The sequence below is a fragment of the Chiloscyllium plagiosum genome, chromosome 15 (genome assembly GCF_004010195.1).
Source record: "Chiloscyllium plagiosum isolate BGI_BamShark_2017 chromosome 15, ASM401019v2, whole genome shotgun sequence".
NCBI classification, from domain to species: Eukaryota; Metazoa; Chordata; class Chondrichthyes; order Orectolobiformes; family Hemiscylliidae; genus Chiloscyllium; species Chiloscyllium plagiosum.
The window spans coordinates 41,118,486-41,141,600 of record NC_057724.1 but is presented as its reverse complement, the minus strand read 5'-3'; the positions used below and the strand labels follow the sequence as shown (position 1 = coordinate 41,141,600).

At 39.6% G+C, this 23,115-nt stretch overlaps 1 protein-coding gene across 4 annotated transcripts in view; it reads left to right on the top strand.

The window, feature by feature from the left end:
- Positions 1-23,115, top strand: part of nlgn3a (neuroligin 3a) — a 292,218-nt gene that overhangs the window by 57,858 nt on the left and 211,245 nt on the right. For 2 of the 4 annotated variants that reach the window (XM_043704766.1, XM_043704764.1), the window contains exons 2-3: positions 14,277-15,029; positions 21,646-21,705. In XM_043704766.1, coding sequence (XP_043560701.1) covers positions 14,537-15,029; positions 21,646-21,705 — 553 coding nt within the window. In that variant the 5' untranslated portion in view covers positions 14,277-14,536. The remainder of the gene's footprint in view (positions 1-14,276; positions 15,030-21,645; positions 21,706-23,115) is intronic. The other 2 variants (XM_043704767.1, XM_043704765.1) reach the window with 1 other exon arrangement.

Here is a 23,115-nt window from a genome sequence, read left to right as displayed (position 1 = left end):
CCGCTCTCTCACCACCAGATGCCTGGAGGAAGAACGCCTCATCTTCCGCCTCGGAACACTTCAACCCCAGGGCATCAATGTGGACTTCAACAGTTTCCTCATTTCCCCTTCCCCCACATCACCCTAGTTCTAAACTTCCAGCTCAGCACTGTCACCATGACTTGTCCAGACTTGTCCTACCTGCCTATGTTCTTTTCCACCTATCCACTCCACCCTCTCCTCCCTGACCTATCATCTTCATCCCCTCCCCCACTCACCCATTATACTCCATGCTACTTTCTCCCACCCCCACCCTCCTCTAGCTTATCTCTCCATGCTCCAGGCTCACTGCCTTTATTCCTGATGAAGGGCTTTTGCCCGAAACGTCGATTTCGAAGCTCCTTGGATGCTGCCTGAACTGCTGTGCTCTTCCAGCACCACTAGTCCAGTATAAAAGGCTTGTCCACTGGTTGTTATGAAATGTCATAATATAACCTTTATACAGTCAATGATAATTTTAACAAAGTATATGACTATTAAGGAATGTGAGGGCTGGACTTTTATAGCTGACAACTGGCAAACTGTCAAGGGAAAGAAAACCATTGTAAAAGTAGAAAGGTTTTCAGATACTTTAGAGCAGATTGTCTCCTGGATAAAGTGCTATTCTGCATTGTATGAACCTTTCAAATTTGTACAATCTGAAATCAGGTCTGATTGTGCAAAATGTTCTGAATTCTTTCATTGTTTCCTCGAGTCCCTCTTGTGATGCAGTGGTAGTGTCCCCTGGACCAGGAGACACTGGTTCGAGTCCCATCTGCTCCAGAGGTGTGTAATACATCTCTGAACAGGTTGATTAGAAAAATATAGGTTCCCTAAAGTTTAACACAGCTATCTGTTTGACCATTTTAATGTTTTTGTTTGTCTTCAGAATCTCTAACTGATTCTGCTCAACAGAGTTTTATTGCACAGGTATTTAGCAGAATGACAGCTCGTTTACTTTGGCAGATCTATGAATGTCTGAAGAGGATTTTTTAGTAGCTATAAAGTGCTGTTTGTTCATTTTCACAGATTGCATGAGCTTGTCAAAGATTTTCAGATGTTTTTATAGATTTGTGAGTTGTGTTTATAGCAGGTAGTTAGTGACCGAGTTAGCAGGGGGGTGGGGTGAGTTGAATGGAGATGATTAAAGGGGTAAGCGGATAGAAAGGGGAAAGAGGAGCTTAAAACAATTGAAAGGAGTGCAGCGATGAAGGCAGGATAAAGGGGTTGAGGGGCCTGGAGCTTGAAGGTGTTTAAATATAGTTTTATGGTATTTAAGATGTGTTTTGAGGGGTTTAAATGGGTTTTGAAGGACAGAAAACTGTATGACAACTTTCTCTATCTTTTACAAATGAAAAAGAAAGACTCCCATTTCAAATTTGTGTTCTATGCTCCACAGATTCTTTCTCCCATGTCTCAGAAAAATGTGCAATTTCCGGAAACATGTCGTGGAGTTGAGTGGAGCCAAATCAAGCTGGATTTTTGACTGTTAATGCCCTTTTTAACCTGAAGAGTTGAAAATGAGCTATGTATCATTAATTATCTAACCAATCACCTCATATGTGCCATTTTACACACTTGCCCAACTAGGTAGTAACATTCAGATTCTACCTGTAGACCTTATGGAGACAGATGGTAACAAGGTTTCAGATGCTGTGCTGAGTATAAGTGAATAGGAGAAACAGCAAGTATAGACTAATGACTGCAAGGTAATGATGAGTTGGGGAGTGCTCATAATGAAAGGTGCACAGTCATATAGAGTTGCTTATGGCCTCCTTGGGCAAGGTGGGGATTTGGTGATGTGATCCTCACTCATTCAAGGGAGGAGGACAATACTTACACCTTAGTGCTGACCCCATTTTCTCACCAGCCTGATCTATCTAACCCTTCCATGCCACCTTCAGACATTTTTACCTTGTTACCCAGTGATGATCCTCAGGTATTGGGTGAACTTCATACTGGCAGTAATCTTTGTTTCCATGCTAGGCTGGATACCTGCCCTGTGGTCCTTGATCCAAGAGAAACCTACACCATTGACATGGTGGGCCTTCCTAAAATGAGATTACAAAGGGCTTTCTCTAACTCTACAGGTGATAGGTGAGAATCCCTGTTGCTGGCACAAGATTCCACCTCTTGTCTTTAAGATGACCAGTGCTTGATTTTTCTGGTGGTGTTTAGAAGATTGCACCTAAGTATATGATGCAGGAATATTCTAAAGTGCAGGAATATTTTTGAAATATTTTCAAGAATGTTTCAGCACATTCCTGAAATAATTTCCTCCAGTGCAGTAGCTGGAGGTTTATTCTACATAGAATCCCTACAGTGTGGAAAAGGGCCATTTGGCCCAATAAGTCCACACCAATCTTCCAAAGAGTATCCCATTTAGAGCTTTTCCCCTACATTTCCCCTGACAAACGCACCTAAACTACACATCCCTGAAAACTATGGGCAATTTAGCATGGCCAGTTCACCTAACCTGCACATCTTTGGACTGAGGGAGAATGTGCAAACTCCACAGTCACCTGAGTCCGGAATTGAACCCAGGTTCCTGGCGCTGTGAGGCAGCAGTGCTAACCACTGAGCCACTTTGCCACCCATCTTGATCATTACTTGTTAAGAAGGCCTCCTGACATCAGTCTTCAAGTTGACTTTTACATGTTTCTTTGAAACAAAACCCAGAGATTGCTGGAAAAACACAGCAGGTCTAGCAGCAAGTGCAAAAAATGAATGATGAATGATGTCTGATGAAGGATCACAGGCCTTGAAACATTAACTCTGGTTTATTCTCTACAGATGCTGCTAGACCTACTGAGTTTCTCCAATCCTCTGTTTTTGTTTCAGATTTCCTGCAAGTGCAGTTTTTTGATTATTTTATGAGTTCCACTTCTTTTAGAATATAGAACATAGAACAGTTCAGCACAGAACAGGCCTTTCGGCCCACGATGTTGTGCTGAACATTTGTCCTAGCTTAAGCACCTATCCATGTATCTATCCAATTGCCGCTTAAAGGTCACCAATGATTCTGACTCTGCCACTCCCACAGGCAGCGCATTCCATGCCCCCAGCACTCTCTGGGTAAAGAACCTACTCCTGACATCCCCCCTATACCTTCCACCCTTCACCTTAAATTTATGTCCCCTTTTAAAGTAATATTACAGGTGAAACTTTCCTATAATCTTTGTTATATGTGAAATCATATTTCGTGAGCTTGACTGAGTTTTTTGAAGAGGCGACAAAGAAGATTAATGAAGGCACAGCAATAGACATTGTCTATACGGACTTTAGCAAAGTGTTCGACAAGGTGCAACAATGTAGAATGGTTCATAAGGTTAGATCACATGGAATCCAGGGAGAGCTAGCCAATTGGATACAAAATTGACTTGAAGATAGGAGTCAGAGGGTGGTGGTAGAATGTTGCTTTTCAGACTGGAGAGCTGTGACCATTGGTGCACCACAAGGATTGGTGCTGGATCCACTGCTTTTTGTCATTTATATAAATGATTTGAGTGTGAATATAGTTAGTATGCAGAAGATACCAAAATAGGTGGTGTAGTGGACAATGAAGATGATTATCTTAGAGTACAATGGGACTTTGATCAGATGAGGCAATGAGCTGAAGAGTGGTAGAATAATTTAGGTATGTGTGTGGTGCTGCATTTTGATAAGGCAAACCAGAACAGGACGTAAAGACTTAATGTAGGGCCCTGGGGAGTGTTGTTGAATATAGGGGTGCAGGTGCACAGTTCTTTGAAAGCAAAGTTGCAGGTCAACAGGATGGTGAAGAAGCTTGGCTACATTGGTCAGAGTAAAGGAGTTGGGAGGTCATTTTGCAACTGTACAGGACATTGATGAGGCTACTTTTAAAATACAGCTTTCAATTCTGGTCGCCCTACGAGAGGAAGGATTTTGTTAAATTTGAGAGGGGACAGAAAAGCTTTTCAAGAATGTTGCTGGAACTAGAGGGTTTAAGTTATAGGGAGCGGCTGAATAGGCTCAAGTTATTGTTCCTGGAGAATTGAAGGCTGAGGGATGATATTATAGAGGTTTATAAAATCATGAGGGACATGAATAGGATGTGGGGGAGTCCAAAACTAGAGGACATAGGTAAAAGGTGAAAGGGCAATGATTTCGAGTCATGAAGGTGTAAAGCATGGAAACAGACCCTTTGGTCCAACTCATCATTGCCCGACCAGATATCATAAACTAATCTAGTCCCATTTTTCAGGACTTGGCCCATATCCCTCCATTCAGATACCTTTTAAATGTTGCAATTGTACCAGTCTCCACCACTTCCTTTGGAAGTTCATTCCGTACAAGTACCACCCTCTGCATGAAAACGTTGTCCCATAGGTCCTTGTAAAATTTTCCCCTCTCACCTTAACCTATGTCCTCTAGTTCTGGACTTCCCACCCTAGGGAAAAGACCTTGTCTATTTACCCTACCTATATAAATCCCAATAAGTTCACCACTCAGCTTCCAACGCTCCAGGGAAATGAGCCCCAGCCTATTCATTCTCTCCCTATGGCTCAACCCTTCAACCTTTTAATATCATCTTTTTTGAACCCTTTCAAGTTTTACAACATTCATCAGATAGGAAGGAGACTAGAATTGCACACAATATTCCATAAGTGGCCTAACCAATGTCTGTTAAACCAATACTCTCCCAAATCCTATACTCGATGCTCTGACTAATAAAGAAAAGCATACCAAATGTCTCTTCACTGACCTATCTACCTGTGTGACTCCACTTTCAAAGAGCTATGAACCTGCACTCCAAGGGCTCTTTGTTCAGCAACACTCCCCAAGACCTTATCATTAAGTGTACAAGTCCTGCTAAGACTTGCTTTTCCAAAATGTAGCACCTTACATTTATCTCAATTAAACTCCATCTGCCACTCCTCAGCCCATTGGCTCATCTGAACAAGACTCCGTTGTACTCTGAGGTAACCTTCTTCACTGTCGACTATACCTCCAATTTTGGTGTCATCTGCAAACATACTAACTATACCTCCTATGTTCACATCCAAATCATTTGTACAAATGACGGTTTAAGAAGGACCTGAGAGATAATGCTTTCATGCAGAGGGTGGTGTGTGAATGGAATGAACTGCCAGAGGAGGTAGTGGAGAAGGAGACGGGTACAGTTACAACATTTAAAAGGCAGCGTTTAGAGGGATATGGCCAAATGCTGGCAAATAGGGATAGGTCAGATTTGGATGTCTGGCCGGTGCAGACAAATTAGACCAAAGGGTTTGCTTCCATGGTATATGACTCTCCAACTCTTAAAAAGATCATTTATTGCCATCGGATTGCTCCCGTACACACTTCATTTGCAAAATCTTTACTGGGTATTTCATCAGAGCTTCTGCTGTCCCACTTCTCTGAAAATGTTGATGAAGCTTCCACCGGGTTTCTGATGAAGTTGTGGCAGTGAAGCAGAAGCTGTTCTGAGGAAATTTTCATCCCTCGTCTACTCAGGCTTTCTTTATGGCTGCACTGCCTCCAGGGTTTGAATGAACCTGTTATTTCTTCAAAGTGCAAAAATGATGTTCTATTTGATCTATTCAGAATGCTACAGTTTAATCATTACCTCCTATAAGTTGTATTCTACTATTTTTGCTTTGTATTTCAATATCTTTTTATTTTTGTGATTACTGCTATACATGAGTTAAACATATTGAAACTGATCTGGTCTCTGTGATGGTGTCAAGTAGGTGCTGGTAAACTAGCATCCCATTTTACATCTCTCCCAGTTTTCATTTCCAGTGACTTCAAGCAAAATAAACATTGACTGGGATTTAAAATGGGCTGCTGCTTTGCCATCACCCACTTTTATACTATAACACATGATCAAACTCTATCCTACCTATGGATTTAGGTTTGCTCACTGAGTTGGAAGGTTCGTTTTCAGACGTTTTGTCACCATACTAGGTAACGTTATCCGTGAGCCTCCAGATGAAACACTGGTGGTGTAGCCCGCTTTCTATTTGTGTTTAGGCTTCATCTGGAGGCTCACTGAAGATGTTCCCTAGTAGGATGATGATGAAACGCCTGAAAATGAACCTTCAAGTTCAGTGAGCAAATCTACATCCAGAACCTCAAATCTTCTTAAAACTCACTGTCCTATCTACTCTTAAGGCTCCTATTCCAAAGTATCTCTCAGCTTCATTCCAAACTGTTTCAACATTATTTATGAAATGTGTGAGTTGCCTATTTTTTTTTATGTAGAGTACTTCACAGTTGCATTCCATTCCATTCACGAGTATTCAAACTTCTTGCTTAACATACTTATCATATTCTGTAATTTCCAAATTGTCTCTTTTGATTCTATTTGTTATCCACATTTGACCATTTTGTGAATTTTATTCTGAATCTGATTTGAGCTAAGAGCCTTGGGATACTTGATTCACTGCATTTTCTTAACCTGATATCATATTAGTGAGCTTATGTTTCTCCTATTGTTCAGTCAGATTTTTAACCCTATTTTTGAAATTTATTGTAAATTTAAATTGCCTATGGAATGTGTAATCAGGCCAACATTTATTGCTCATCCATAACTGCCCTGGAGAATGTGGTGAGCTGCTGTCTTGAACTGTTGTTGTCTTTAGGGGTAGGTACACACATAGTGCTATAAAGTTGCATTTTGCAAGGATATGATCTGGCCACAGTGAAGGAACAAGCAATACAGTTCCAAGTCAAGATGGTGAGGGGCTTGGAGGGGAATTTATTTCAATATAACAGCTCTCCTTGGCTTTTAAGTAATAAAGGTCACAGTTTGGAAGGTGCCGTCAGAGGAACCTTGGTGAGAAACCGCAATGCATCTTTAAGATGGTATACAATGCTGTCACACTGTAAGAGTATGGAAGTGTGTGAATGCTGAAGGTTATTGATGGGATGCCAGTCCAGTGGGCTGTTTTGCTTTGAATAGTGTTGAATTTCTTGAAAGCTGCATTCATCCCAGCAAGTGGAGAATATTGCGTCATACTTGTGATTGTTGATGGTGGACAGGCATTGGGAGACAGGAATTACTCTCTGCAGAACTCTTAGACTGCGTCCTATTCTCATAATGCTAGTATGGATATAGCTTGTCCAGTTTCTAGTCATTGGTAACTCCCAGGAGGTTGATAATGAGGGATTCAGTGATGATTGTGCCAATGAAGGTGAAGGGGTATTGGCATTGTTGGAGAGAGTCATTGTCTGATATTTGTGTGGCACAAATCTTACTTGCAACTTAGCAGTACAAACAGGAATATTGTCCACGTCTTGCTGCATACTGACACAGCATTTGAGGAGTCACTAATGGGGCTGAACATTGTGCAATCATAAGTGAACATCCCCACTTCTGACCTTTGTGATGGAGAGAATGTCATTTGAAATTAGCTGAAAAAGGTTGTGCCTGGGATACTACACTGAGGACCTCCTACAAAGTGTTCTGGACCAGAACAGACTCTGCAAAATATTTTAAGAACATAGTCTAGACCCTAAATTGATCTTGCTTTAAAGGCAAATGTGAAGTGCCTCGTTCCAGATCTGTTTCCATGCTGTTCATCTCTATGATTCTATGACTAAATGCGATTGGTCAAACAACTCGACCTTAAGTAAAAACACAAGTTACTGAAACATTATAGTTAAAATACAAGCAAAAGAAAGAATAACGTAGAATAAATTAAGTTTATTGGAAAATTTAACAGAATAATAGATTCAGTACTTGTTACTAAATAACTGTTCCAATATAGTAACATCCCATAAACGCAGCCCTTGACAAAAAGGAAAATTCAAACAAATAGGCTTGTCTCACAGGTTACCCAGCAGCAGAGAGAAACCCCAGGATCTAGCTGTAACCGAGAGAGAGAAAAGATAGCTTCTACTTCTTCAAGTCAACAACAACAGGCGCTTAAAGCTGAATCAAAAATCTAAACAAAAACTAGAAATCCTCATCTTTGCAAGCGGGCCACACCCGCCCAGGGTGCCTGTATTGTTCAAATTTTTAAGAAAAAAAACCCAGGCCTCACAAACTGTTGACTCCAGTAGTTTTGGTAGATTTATCTTTATCTCTGCCTTACTATCTCTCTTCAAAACAGGACAAAATAACTTTAAAGCCACAGCATCATCACAAGACATATGCTTGAGCCACGATAATTGTGCTCCAAACAACCAACAATTTGCTTCCTTTGTGCTAAGAGAAAGTGAGGACTGCAGATGCTGGAGATCACCCTGGTGCCGGAAAAGCACAGCAAGTCAGGCAGCATCCAGGGAGCAGGAGAGTTGACATTTCATTCCTGCTGAAGGGCTTATGCCCGAAACCTTGATTCTCATGCTGCTTGGATGCTGCCTGACCTGCTGTGCTTTTCTAGTTTCCTTTGTACTAAGTATGACTGTAACCACTGGAGTGTTTTCCCTTATTGTTGAAATATCATCAGACACCACAGTCTTTGTGGTATCCAGTGTCTTCAGCCATTTTTTGATATGATATGGCATGAATTAATTTGGATAAAGTTGGCATCTGTGATGCTGAGGACCTCAGAGGAGGAGGATCACCTATTTGGCACTTCTGGCTGAAGTTGGATGAAAATACTTTGGCCTTATCTTTTGCACTAATGTGCTGGTCTCCCCTATTATTGAGGGTGGGAAAATATGCGGAACTTCATTCTCAGGTTAGTTGTGTAATTGTCTGCCACCATTCATGGCGGTATGTGGTAGCACTGCAAATCTTAGATATAATCTGTTGGTTGGGAGATTGGTTAATCCTGTATATTGCATCTGCTTCTGCTGTTTGGCATGCAAGTAGTCTTGTGTTGTAGGTTCACACCTCAGTTTTAGACATGCTTAATGCTATTCCTGGCATGCCCTCCTGCACTTTTTTTTTTAACCAAGGTTATTTCCCTGGCTTGATGGGAATAGTGGAGTGTGGCACCAGGACTTTGAAGATTTTAGATGAATACAATTCTGCTGCTTCTGATGGTCCACAATGTCTCATGGATGCCCAGTTTAGAGTTGTGAGATCTGGTTGAAGTCTGTTCCATTTATCATGGCGATCAAGAGACAGCATATCCTTAAGATAAATGCTGGGTTTCACCTCCACAAGGAATGTAAGGTATTCACTCCAACCACTCCAACTGTCATCGATGGATGTACATGTGATAGGTACATTAGTGAGAATGAGATTATGTAAGTATTTCATTCTGGGTTCCCTTACACCTGTCACAGACCCTGTTAGTAGCTATGTCTTTCAGGACAGATAAGCTTAGTCAGTAAAGGTTACTTGTGATTGCCTTGGTTTCCTTGTCCATTGTTTGACCTGATGCTCGGTCTGGAGTGAAGGTTGAGAATTTCCAGGGTGACTCCCTTCCAGCTGTAAATCACTGTGCCACCATCACCTCTCATTGGTCTGTCCTGTCATAGGACATACTCAAGGATTGTGATGTTCAGAATCATTTTTTGGTTTGACTGTGTCAGGCTGTTTCTTGACTAGTCTACGGGACAGCTCTCCCAATTTTGGCAAAAGCTACCAGATTTCATTGGGAGGACTTTGTGAGGTCAGTTTGGATAGGTTTGCTATTGCCGCATTTCCAGTATCTTGTTCAATTTCAGGTGATCTATACAGTTTCATTTCTTTCTTCAGATATTGTAGTAATGCAATTGAGTGACCTCCTGGCCATTTCAAAAGGTAGTTCTGAACCAACTGCATTGCTGTGGGTCTGGAGTCACATGTAGGTCAAACAAGGTAAACATTGAAGATTTTCTTCTCTAAAGCACGTAAGTGAACCAAATGTGTTTTCACAAGAATTGACAATTGATCACTAATAGATTACCACAGATTTTATTGAAGTCAAATCCCACTGTTTGCCATGGTGGGATTCTAAACCCATGTTCCAAGATCATGAGCCTCGATTTCTAGTCCAATTATATTACCATTACACCACCACCTCGCCTTTTGCTAACATTTCATATGGACATTTGCCAAAAGCCTTTTGACAGTTGAGATACACAATGTCATAAGGTTTCCCACATCCACTGTAGCTGTCATTTCCCCAGAGAAGATGAGAAGGTTGCTCAGCAAGGTTCATTTGAGTCCACATTTACTGCTGTAAATTAGTTTACCATTGTGTAAATGATACTTAGTTTATTCTGACAACCAATTCCACTATTTTGCATGGAATGAATGTAAGATTAATGGCTCTGTCGTTTCCTGTGTCTGGTCCATCATCCTTTCTTTTCAATAGTGGGAACAATATTCGCCTGTTCTCAATCGACTGGCATGTCTCCAGTGTCTATTGACTTCTCAATAATAGTCATCAGTGACTCAAAGTTTCCTTCTCTGCCTCAGTATTCAGACATAAATGCCATCCACCCTAAGCGTTTTTTTTGTTTGGTCATGTTCAAAACTACTCTAGGATAAAGTCATTGATCTTTTTGTGGACTAGTTTTCTTTAAGAGGGCACACAGCTTAAGACTTTCTTTGCAGATACTTGTGAGAAATAGTCATATAGAATCTTTACCATTTTACTGGAATTCTCTATTTTAAGCCCAGTCACTTCTTTTATTTGTTCTCTGACTACTTAATGTTGTGGAATTGAAAGGTTATTTTACTGTAATGCTTAGTTTCCCTCAAAGGCAATATTTCCATTGGTTAGAGATGACTTTGTGAGAAACACTTAGATGAAATATGTGAGAGAATTATTTACATTTTATTTGTGGAAATGGACATCCTGCAAATGTGTTCCGAGCAGCATATCTAATTATTATTATGCCTTTGTGAAATGTTTACCCAAAATTGTTTTCAAATACAAGAATGATCCTGAAAATGATAATAAGGTAAATATCTTTTAGAGATTTTGATTTTTTTCTTCTTCTTTGCATATTTGGGTTCTAACAAGGCTCTGTTCAGATTTATTTGAAATTTTACTTCTGCCTCCACTGGGAATCCTTCTAACTGTTATGTCTGAAAGAAGGAGTGTAATGTAGGGAATGGAAACAAGTCCCATTTCTCTAAGAGTACTTTTCACATAATAGTCAGTAGCCATACATATGCATCTTCAGTTAGAGAGAACAATACAAACTGAAAAGTCTAGAAATACTCAGTTGTTTAGGGAGCATCTATGGAGGCAGAGGAGTAGAGCAATCTGCATTAGCAGGAAGTGTGCAGACTGTCCAACCCCCGACTAAAAGTAGGTCAGTGAAATAAATGTCTACTCTGCAGTGATACTCGCTTTAAATGGTGTTCACAAGGGCAGCCTGGAACTTGCCCCACTCACTACAGAGGGGGTCCTGCCCTCACAAGCTGTTAGCTCTTATAATGTCAGATGAAGTGGGGAAATGAAGTGGTGAACCAGTTTCCGCATTTCCTCTTCCTCCACCTTATCCCAGATCCAACCTTCCAAATCGGTACTGCCCTCTTGACCTGTGCTACCTGTCCATCTTCCTTCCCACCTATCCGCTCCACCCTCCACTCCGACTTATTACCTTCACCTCCTACTTTGTCTCCCTATTGCTACCTTCCTCCCAGCCCCACCCCCTCATTCCTGATGAAGAGCTTAAGCTTGAAACGTTGATTCTGCTACTGCTCGGATGCTGCCTGACTGGCTGTGCTTTTCCAGCACCACACCCTTTTTGATTCTAATCACCATCATCTGCAGATCTCACTTTCTCCCAGCCTTTTGGTATCAGTCAAGGCAACTGATACCATGTGGAAAAGAATGTCCACATGATGCCTTAAGCAGAAGAAAGGCTCAATCTTGATGAATATGAAATAAATTTATTACATATTTCTCATTTCTCTTATGAGACAAGAGTAAGTTCACATTATAATTGTTAGAACAGCATTGGTAACAAGCACAAAGCACCAACAAATCTTTAGAAACTCTTGGAGAACTAGTTATCTCCTCCCGAGGAGCTTTTATTTCTCCTGATGGGCAAAGCCTATTTCATAATGCCAATTAATCATTTCAGCTTAAATCCTAAACCAGGTAAGGGGTATTGAACAGTGAAAGTATCACTGGCTTTCAGAGTGGGATATGGTGAGGGGTTTGGTAATGGATTTTAGAGAGCATTGCCAACCCTGGAGAGAGTAGGAATGTCCCAATCCATGAAGGGCATCCCCTGATGATGATGATGATCAGCCTTGGTTCCTCCTTTTTAAAAAAATTTTTAAAAATGGGCAGCTGACTGCCACGTAACTGGTCATGCCAACTGTATGATTGTGTGGCAGTGTATTATCAGGTCAATTGAATTTTTAACAGATTCAATTAACACCTATTTATCTATATATGGTTGGTGTCCTGTCAATTGCAGTAACTGACAACCTTTTTTTGGGATGAGTTCAGAGTGAGCACCTACCCTGTATTTCAATTCCCCGCCACAAACACAGCAGAAAAGGCATCCAAAATCCAGCTGAGTGTTAGGAGCAATGCTGTTTCATCAGAACTAGACAATGCTTCCAGTGTAACAGGCTTTAAACCAGCAGAGACATAGAAAGGGCTGAGGGAATAGAAAGGACAAAATGGAAGTTCTGGTAGGTTGAAAAGCAAGAGTGATAAAGTGAACAACAGAATCATTACCAGAACACGGTCTTCAAAAAACTGGGAGTAACGGTTGTTATGAAGTTGTTGAACTTTAATGTTGAGTCTGCAACATAATTATGATGATGTGCTGTTCCTTGAGTTTCTGTTGAGTTTTGTTGGAACAATGGTGATGGCTGAGAATAGAGAGGTCAGAGTAGGAGTGGCACGGAGAAGGAAAATAACAAGAAAGAGATGAACATGTCCCATTTTGACAGTTTGAGGGATGCAGGCTCTGATACCCAAAGCAAGCTGGTACAACAGGAACAATAGCACTATCAAGGTAGGAGTATGTTAACTAACTGATGTGTTGGATGCTCTGAAAAACAAGGTGCAACTAATTGCCAGGTTTTCAATGGCACTGCAAAAAATAATTTATACATGGACTTATCAACTGCCAGTGTACCCTGATTGACTGCACCATCATTGATACTAAAAGTTCTGGTATATCTATTTTGGGGAACTATCTTTACATATTCTGAGCCCTGACAAATCCACTTGTAGATAAGTGCCATCTGCTCCAAGTATAACAGAACTGCCATGCAGCATTGAGCTGGTGCGTTCAGTGACAGTATACTCATTTACAGCTTGAAGCTTGACTCTTTCTCTCAGCAGGCATGCAATAAAGTATGCAGTGATGCAGCAGGAACTCCTTGCAACCATTAATTATCTCCATCCTTTAAATTTCAATGATATATAATTTTCTACTTCCACCACATGTCTAAATCTGCATCTTTTGCTATATATAATTGATAATATGCTGACCTTGGAAACTTGAGTCAAAAAAGTCTTGTTTCTGTCCATGTCAGGGCAAATATGTCTCTAATCATTTGGATGCATACTGCAATCATATTAGAAAATCTACATTGATTTTTCTATTGTAATTTCTAGCACCATTTTAACAGCTGACCTGAAAATAATTATATTGTGATTTTAGTTCCATTGGGTCACTTCAAATTTTAGAAATGCCTTCATCAGTCATTAAGTTCTAATTGTAAATTAATTGTCTATATACAGTGTCTCTGAAGTTCCAAGAACTCTGCTACATCAGTACAAAAGTTGCTAAGTTGTGTTTCCTCATCCACTGTGCCACAGGCTAGATAGCTCATCCCAAATTTGAGACATCAGGATCAGTTTGTTATTTCTGTATCTGGGTTTATGAGGATGATCACCTCAACCTGGCCCAGCTTGCACATTTGAAATGTAAAAGTGCCATGCCATTAAGTCTTAAATACATAAATATTAAGTTTTAAAATTTTGGTTACTGCTCATCACGCGAGGGTAATTCATCTGGATTGATCACCTTGTTCTAGTAAAGATTTAGAACTCATGCCATCGTTTAACTCCCTGAGAGTTCTGCTGAGGTATCTCATGAGAGTAAAAGGAAGAATCCTTGTTATGGCTTACAATCTCCTTTAATAGCCCCTTGGAGTAGAGAAATGTGGGCAGAAGATTTAGGTCTGGCTTCTAACTGAAATATGAAGGTGTGTTTTAAATGAAAGGTGTCATCTGATCAAGGTTAAACACTGTGTTCCTCTTAATGAATAAAATAGCACATTTGAGTGGTTCAGGCTTTAATGACTGTTCATCTGTGTTTACTCATTTGCTGCATTTTTTAAAATCCATTTTTATCTCTTCCCGACATACAGAGTTTCATGTATGGGTGCACAAGTTAAATTTATTTCTCTTTACTTATCACAGGATTTGTTTTGAAATTGAAATGCAAGAGAAGAATTACACTTATCTTGGGTGACATGATGTGCATCTTCCAGATCTGAAACTTCCAGAGAAAGATTCTACTGCAGGATGGCTATTTGGCTTTACAGCTCAACTATGGATTGACAGCTGAATAAGAATCAGAGTTACAAGATAAGAAGCACTCTCTCGATGACTTTTGGAGTTACTACAGTTATTCATTGGCACCAAGGACTTTTGGAATTTATATTGCTGAGAATCCAATAATGGCATCGTGTACGATGTTTCTTCATACAAGATGGAGTTGTCCTGTATCCTTTTTATATCGCATAGTCACCATTTTCTTCAATGTAGACTGTAGTGCTGCTCTCTGGATATTCAGCTTTGCTGTCAGGGTCATAGTGCTGGAGGGTCAGATCAATTACCCAACTGTGAATACACATTATGGAAAACTACGGGGAATCCGAATTCCCTTGCCAAGTGACATACTTGGGCCAGTGGATCAGTACCTGGGAGTTCCATATGCAAGTGCTCCTACTGGAGAGAAAAGGTTCCAACCACCAGAACCTCCACCCTCTTGGTCTAGAATACGTAACGTAACTCATTTTGCTCCTGTCTGTCCGCAAAACATTCATGGTATAGTACCAGAAATCATGTTACCAATCTGGTTCACGGCCAATTTGGATATAGTTGCAACCTACATCCAGGATCAAAATGAAGACTGTTTGTATCTAAACATCTATGTTCCTACAGAGGATGGTGAGTCAGTAGCGGATGAGCCAATGCTTCTTTGTCTGGTTCTTTGTTCCTGTTTTGTCTGTATGTTGCTTTTTAAGCATGAGATGGTTTCCTATTTCGCACCTGACCCCATCCCATCCCCCTCCTGCATGCAATTGTTATGTAGCTCATGTTGTGGCTTCTCCTTACTTTGACCTTTATATCTCTTACTGTCTATGGCACTGTTATGGTTCCTCTTTTGTTTCTTTGGCACAGTTTGACAACCAAAAGCGAATCATCACTGCAAAAAGTCTCAAGACAGGTGCATTGACCACACGATTAATTCGCAGGGTTTGGGATTCACACAGTAATGTGTGAGGGGACAAGTGGTTTGGAAAGTTTGTGAAGGGTGATTGCAGAAATATTCTCCCAGGACATACATGGGTTGTGACTGAATGTCTGCTGCAAAATCACTCTCAAATCCAGAGGATTAGTTTGCAGTTTGGTGTTTATTTATGATTTAGTTCACTTCTTAGAACTCAGAATATGAAGAGAGCATATTGTTCATCCGCAAAGACCCTGAACCAACTTTGCAAGACTCATACAGATTATCATCAATCACTGTAGATTGTCCATGGGTCACTATCAACTATCCATGAATTGGTAAAAGAAAAAGCCTACATATCAGTGCAAGTTATCCTCATGCTCGTGCCAGTCATTCATACAGTGTAATACATTTGTTAATATTAGGCATGAACTTGTCTATATTTGCATCAAAAATGATTAAAACTGCTGAGTTTAACCTCATCTTTTACTGAGACCTCATGTCAGAGAGCGACTCTCATGATACTTGTCAGGGCAGGGGCTAGTTCCTCAAAAATGGTTGTGAACATTGATTGCTATGTAAATAATTGTGCTAGTCAATGATACAGGGGTTTCACAGTGGACTATGCTTGCTTTATTTCATTAATAATTTGATTCATCAATGTGAATAATATCAGCACTGGGGAAAATGTAAGAAAAGGTGGACTAAGTTCACACAGTGAGCAGTTAGAATCTGAAATGCACTCTCTGGAAGTTCAATTAAGACATTCAGGAGAATATTGGACGATTATTTAAATAGAAAAAATGTGCAGGCTTATGAGAAAAGGCAAGAGATTGACATTAAATTAAAATGCTTAGAGAGCCAATGCAGACACAGTAGCTGAATGGTTGCCTTCTGCGCCATAATAATTTTGTGAAGTTTTAAGAACATTTCAGAGTTACTATTATGTGTCGTTAGGTTCAGACCACTTCGAGTGGCCTGTGTAACATTTCAATTTCTCATATAATTCATCCTTATCGTCTCTGAGTTGGTTTACACGTTAAAATGCCTAAATTTGTACTGTAGACATTTTTTCCACTGAAATTCAAAATGTCACAAATAGAAATAATTTTATATCCAGTGCAGAAACTGGGCTAGACTCATATTCAAGTTAATGAGATGAGGCAATTATTCGAAGCATTATTTACTTAATAAACACAAGCTGGGAAGTTTGTTTCACGTTGAAAGCTGTTGCTAAGGGCAGAGTTTAGCAAAGTGTCAAAGAATGAAGTCCACATTTGCAAGAAAATTGATTCTCATGCAGATTGCTCGTCATGGTTGCTTTAAATAGGCTAGACCAGGGGTAGATGAAGTCAAAAAGTGTGGTACTGGAAAAGCACAGCAAGACAGGCACATTCCAAGGAGCAGGAGAATCGATATTTCGGACGTAAGCCTTTCATCAGGAGAATCGGGCTAGATGAACCCGAGGGAAGGGTGATGAACCTGAGAAGAGTGAATGTAGTCTGGTCATAGACCTGGGACGAACACTCATTTCAAGTAACTTAAAAGAAAATACGTTGGTTTTTGATGCAAGCCTCACCATTTTTTGCCAACTTTAGCACTGGAATTGAAAACAGGCTGTAAATTTGTAGACGTTACTTTCAAGGGGCTTAATGTTAATTTATGGGGTTGTGAACCAAAATCTTGCTAAGTTTCAAAATCACTGGATATGATTTTGATAAATTGGATTCAGTAGATGATAATCGGTCAGTATAATCAGTAAGGTGAGTGCACTCAGCTTGACTTTAACCATTTCTGCACATCATTCTTTTTAGTTGAGGGGATTAAACTTGATTTACATATAAATGGGGCTGGAATTATGAGTGGGACTAATGAGAAGTGGATTTTGGTAAAGTGTTGGGTAAGCAGTGATAGATTTTGTTATCATGAGTAAGTAGAATAAATAGATAATGGTAAAAATAATTGAAGAATAGTAGATTTGAATTAGATGGAGTGAAGAGTTAAGAAGAGTTGTATTAACACAGCATGAGTCTTACTGAAAATGATATTTAGGTATTATGGATTGTTAGGGAGATCAGTTTAAATTTAATTAGGAATGATGAAGAGAATTTGATTTGGAGTCATGATTTGAAGGTGCTGGTGTTGGACTGGGGTGTAGAAAGTTAAAAATCACCCAACACCAGGTTAGAGTCCAACAGGTTTATTTGGAAGCACTAGCTTTCAGAGCGCTGCTCCTAAGTATAAGATCATAAAACACAGAATTTATAGCAAAAGTTTACAGTGTGATGCAACTGAAATCATATATTGAGAAAAGACCTGGATTGTTTGTTAAGTGTCTCTTTTAGAATGACCATGTTTTTTTCACTCCTTCAGACCCATACACTCAAGCAGACCCTGACTTGTATACAAGCTCTCTCTCGTATGCTCACACATACACATCCACACTCAACACCCACACACACACCCTCTCACAGACTTATACCTGATTACACTTACAATCACACACATACACATACACACACTCTCACACTCATACCCCCCCCACCCCACACCCACATTCTCACACACACACGTTTGTGGGGTGAATTTATACTTGCAGAGTTATATTTTATTTTGCTCACAAACTGCATAAAGCCATGTACGATTCTGTAAGTCTCTTTTTTAGAAATAGAATCAGTGTGAACATTGGGGCACAGACAGCCTCACACAGGGCCTCTCACACCTTCAATGCATTTTCTGAGCTGACAACCACCTATTGTTAAAGTTCACTTGAGAATGTAACTTTTAAAAAAAAGCTCTGGGATTGACATAAGAAAGAACTGAAACCAACGTGGTCATTCTAAAAGATGAGAGACTTAACAAACAATCCAGGTCTTCTTCAATAAATAATTTCAGTTGCATCATGCTGTAAACTTTTGCTATAAATTCAGTGTCTTACGATATTATACTCCACAACCACCTGATGAAGGAGCAGCGCTTAGAAAGCTTGTGCTTCCAAATAAACCTGTTGGACTATAACCTGGTGTTGTGTGATTTTTAATTTTAATTTGGAGTAGATTACAAATGTAATGTAGGATGTAGGAGTTGGTAGAGCTAAAGGAGAACAGGATGTGATGCGACCAAAGAATCATGAAGGGAAGCTGGAGCAATTGAGGGTGTCAGAGAACGTAAAGAGTACAATGTAATATACATTTGCAAGAAAGAACATGGTAATTCAAGTAATTGTAATTTATCTGTTGTACAGAAAAATTTAAATGTTTAAAAATAAAATTACTAAATATCTAGAAGCAACTAACATAGATTTTAGCAGGGAATTCTATAAGAAGATGGGATTTAGATAAATATGGGAAATGTGCATGAACTTCCTCACAAAGTCCATGCCTTAACTTATAAAGCATCTTTAAAATTATAGAACATGTTAAAGTGATTCAAAACATAGAGCCACGAGGAAATAGATACTGGTAGATGATCAAAAGCTTGGCCAAATGGGATGGGTTTCAAGGAATGCCTTAAAAGGAGAAAACTAATGTGGAGAGGTTTAGGGTGGAAATTCCGGAACTTAGAGAATTGGCAGCCAAGTTGGAATAATAAAAATGGAGGATACTCAACATCAAACTCAACAAGATTTTAGGGCTGAGATAATTAGTGATTGGAAGGGGACAGTTGAGAATGGGTTCAACAAAAAGTAAGAGGAGTTCAAAATGGAAACGTTGCTTAACTAGGAGCCATTGTAGCTCTGTTAACACAGGCTTGGGGGTCAATGGAACTTCCTGCGAGTTTGAACACAGGCTGCACAATTTTGGATGATCTCAAGTTTACGAAAGGTAAATTGTGTAGGACATTAATCATGAATGTGTTATAAGTGTCAAGTCTGAAAATAACCAAATGCAGGAGAATCGCAGCAGCAGAAGACGATTTGCCTCAGGAAATGAGTGGGACAGTGCCTTGGAGGTAGAAATAGATCGTTAATGATGAGACAGCTAAGTGTTTGATTGCTCACCTTGGGGTCAGATATGACAGATATGTGCAGTCCAGTTCAGCCTCAGATTGTTGCAGGGAGAAGAGTTGAACCAGAGGCTAGAAAGTGGAAACCTTGGCCTCCTCAGAATTTAATTGGAGGAAGTTTTGTCTCCTCCAGTACCGATATCAGAATTAATCACTGCAAGAAAACAAACAGCTTGGAGATAGTGGAAATAGTGGAGGTGTCAAGCGATATGATGGTAAGGTGGATATAGATATTGTTAGAATACGCATGGAAATTGATACTCTGTAGCTAAGGGGCAATGTCTGGATGAGAAATTGGAGGGGGCCAAGGATATATTCCATGGTGGACACGAGGGTTACATTTGTGGGATTGTGAAAAGAAACCAATGATGGCGATGTTCTGACTATGATTAAGTAGATAGAAATGAGCCAGATGAATGCAGTGCTGCCAAGCTGAGGATGTTCGAACAGCTTTGGAGGAGGATGGCGTGTCAACTGTGGCTAACTCTGCAGACAAGTGAAGGACTTCATGGAGGGATAATTTGCCTTTGTCACAATCACATAGTCTGTCATTTGAGGAATTGATTAGAGCAGAGTTGATGCTTTGACAAGGAGATTAGATAGATTAGACTATGGAGTCTCAAGAAAGGTTAGCATAAATTTCAGAGGAAAGAACATATTCAAGGACTTTGGGAAGGAATGGCAGGTTGGAGATGGGACAACTGTTCGCAAGGTTGGAGGAGGTCATGTGTTGTTTCTTTAAGGACAAATATAATAAGCAGATGTTAAGGAGAGATGAGCAGAATCAGATAATTGAGAACCTTTTCATAATGCTAACGAACATGGAGTCAAGAAAGGGAATCTTAGTTGTCAGCAGTGAGTGGGAATACGATTAGTGACAAAGTGGATCCGGTGGACTCCTTTCGGTTCATACACAGAGAATAGCCTGATGGATAAGTTTTGAATAATGACGAGCAACTATGGAACTATATCTCAGCAAGTCATCAGCAACTTTAGAAGAAGGGAAAAAAGAAGATATTTTATCATTACCATGCAATTTGTGCTGATGCCTGAGTAGCTCATGATGCAGAAAAAGATGAATTAATTGGGCGAAAATCCAACTTTCTGTCTTCAAAAAACAATATATATAATTATAGAGTGCATTTATTGTAATAAAATATCCCAAGTTGTTTTACAGTGTATTATTAATCAAAATGTGACACTAAGCCATACAGCAGATATTAGAGTATTTGACCAAATGGTTAAAAAAAATGTTTACTGAGTCAGAAGATGTATTAACTATTATAGAGCATGGAAGGATATGGATGAAACCTATGGGAAATATAGTTACCCAAATGTATTTTGTTTGACATGCAGAATATTAACACTTTGAATTACCGGAATAGATTATAGGGATTGTTGATATAATCTGAGTAATGTTGACTCGCTTAAGGAGTAGAATTCCTGGAAATTTCCTGACTGAGAACAATAAACAGCAAATGACACTGTGATGGTACCATTGTTGGGATTCCACACAGACTGATCCTATGCATTGCTAGTGATTGACAAACTAGTGAAACACAGCATTTATGAATATTGCAAAGGCTGGAAGAAGTAGTGCCTTTTCATATTGCAAAATTTTGGACGCATTAATGATGATTTTCTGTATTTGATATCAGTTGTAAAGTTGTAAATGTCTTTTTTCAGATTTGAGCAAGCCATCACAAATGCACCTGTTCAGGTACAACAACTTTAAGTTTTGTTTTGAAAACTCACCCACCCCAAGGAACCAGAAATGAAACCTGTAAACAATTATTCTGGAATAAAAAAGGAAAGGTTGGCACAGAGCCATCAATATGTATCTGACCAACAGGCAAAATGGGCTCACATTTCAAATAAGACTCTTTTTCAGAATTCCTGAATGGACATTCATAGTTTATTCTTCACTTGAAGCATTTGAAAAATGGGGCTTTTTTTTAAATGAGGCTTGTTCTAGCTGAAGCCTAAAATGTTACTACATGACCCCTCTCTTTAAGAGATAGGGAAATGACAGGGGAGAGAGTTCATGTTGACCAGTTTAAATATTCTTCTCATATTGGAGTGGTACTGCATTGACAGCTTGAACAGCATGGACCAGCTGTGCCCTGGGACAACTGAATATTTCTGCAAACAGGTTTTGTGTGAGAGTCTGTGTGTGCGTGTGTCTGTCTGTGTGTGTGAAAGTATGCGTGTCTGTTTGTCTGCCTGTGTATGTGTGTATGTAGGGGAAGTGAAATGGTTGTGATTGCATGCTCCTATTTTGTCTGATGGAGCCTCATGTTATTTTGCAGTATTTTATTCATTTTACAGTAAAAAGAATATCGAAGGAATGCACAAGAAAACCCAACAAGAAAATATGTAGAAAAGGAGGTAGGTAGAAACCTGGTATCACATGGGGAGGAGCGAGCATGCATTCTCAACACAAGCAACAAGCTTCATCATTAAGCTGCAATTAACCACATGGAAACTGCGAGTTAAAGCCAAAATGTGTGTGTATGTTTGTGTGTGTGTATGTGTGTCTTTTGAATAGAGTTTGATATATTTTATAGTGATGACATGCACTTGATACCATGCATTTTGTTCACTGTAGTATTCTAACAGAAATTATCTACTGTGCACCAGAGAATAGCTCACCAGACACAGAAAGGAATACATACAGGGAAACAGTCAATATCTCTAGAAAGAGAAAAAGACACTAAAAGTTTTTATGTTTGCCAGTGTGTTGACGAATATTTTATTTCTCAATGGAGATAAATATTCAATCTCTAACTTTCCTGGTACAAGTTCTATTGCAGACTCATTCAAACATTTGGAATGAAGTTTGATTTTATCTCAACTTTCTCTCAGTGATGAAATGAGGAGAACGTAAATTCATTTTGAAGGATTTATGATTCCCTCAAAGGGATCTGAGACACAGTGCTTAACTCATTCAAAACACACTCTCTTATACAGAGTTAAAATTGGGCCCATTGACTCAAACAGTCTGCTTGTTGGGATCTTGGTATGAAAGCGAGACAGACACATCACAAATTCGCACAAGTTTCTCAAGTTCAGTAGTTGCTCACATTCCTCAGTTGTCCAATTGGTGGTTCTTAAAGTAACGCATAGTTGTGACAGAAGACAAGTTAACAGTTTTCCATTTATCTTAATGAGGATGTACAGGACTACTCCATCTGTCGTTACGAAAATAGTTTGGGAGCAAGTAATTTGGGCTTGAATTCCAAATGTGCTTCAGGCAATAACCAACTTCTCTGTCTAGTAAAAAGGTGTGTACTACACCAAGAAGGAGAGATGAAGAAATAATCTCAGAAGCACTCAAGCCTACACCTGATACGTTTTCAGTAGTAATATGCACACTTTCCTTGAACTTTAAAATTGCCATCATTACCTCTTGCTCAAAGATCATCTTGACCATTCCCCCAACCAGTGGTACAGACATTAAACCTTTCTTTGCATGCTGCTAGATGCCCAACTCTTCATTGATGCCCTCCACAAACCCCTTTAGCTTATGCCTCAAAACCATGTTGAATAGAGTTTTCTATGACATCAATGACTCCATTCTGGATTCACTGGTTTTATTTTTAATGTGTTACAACTGGCAATGCTTTTTATGGATGTTTGGCTAGGATACATATTAGTGACAAATATTTCAGCCTGTACTCCACCACCTTTGACTCCATAAACATATGACAATTTGTTCAACATCATTATGGATAACCCAGAATTTTTTTCACCATTAAAAAGATGGAACCCAATCTTTTCAGTGCCTAACACAACTCT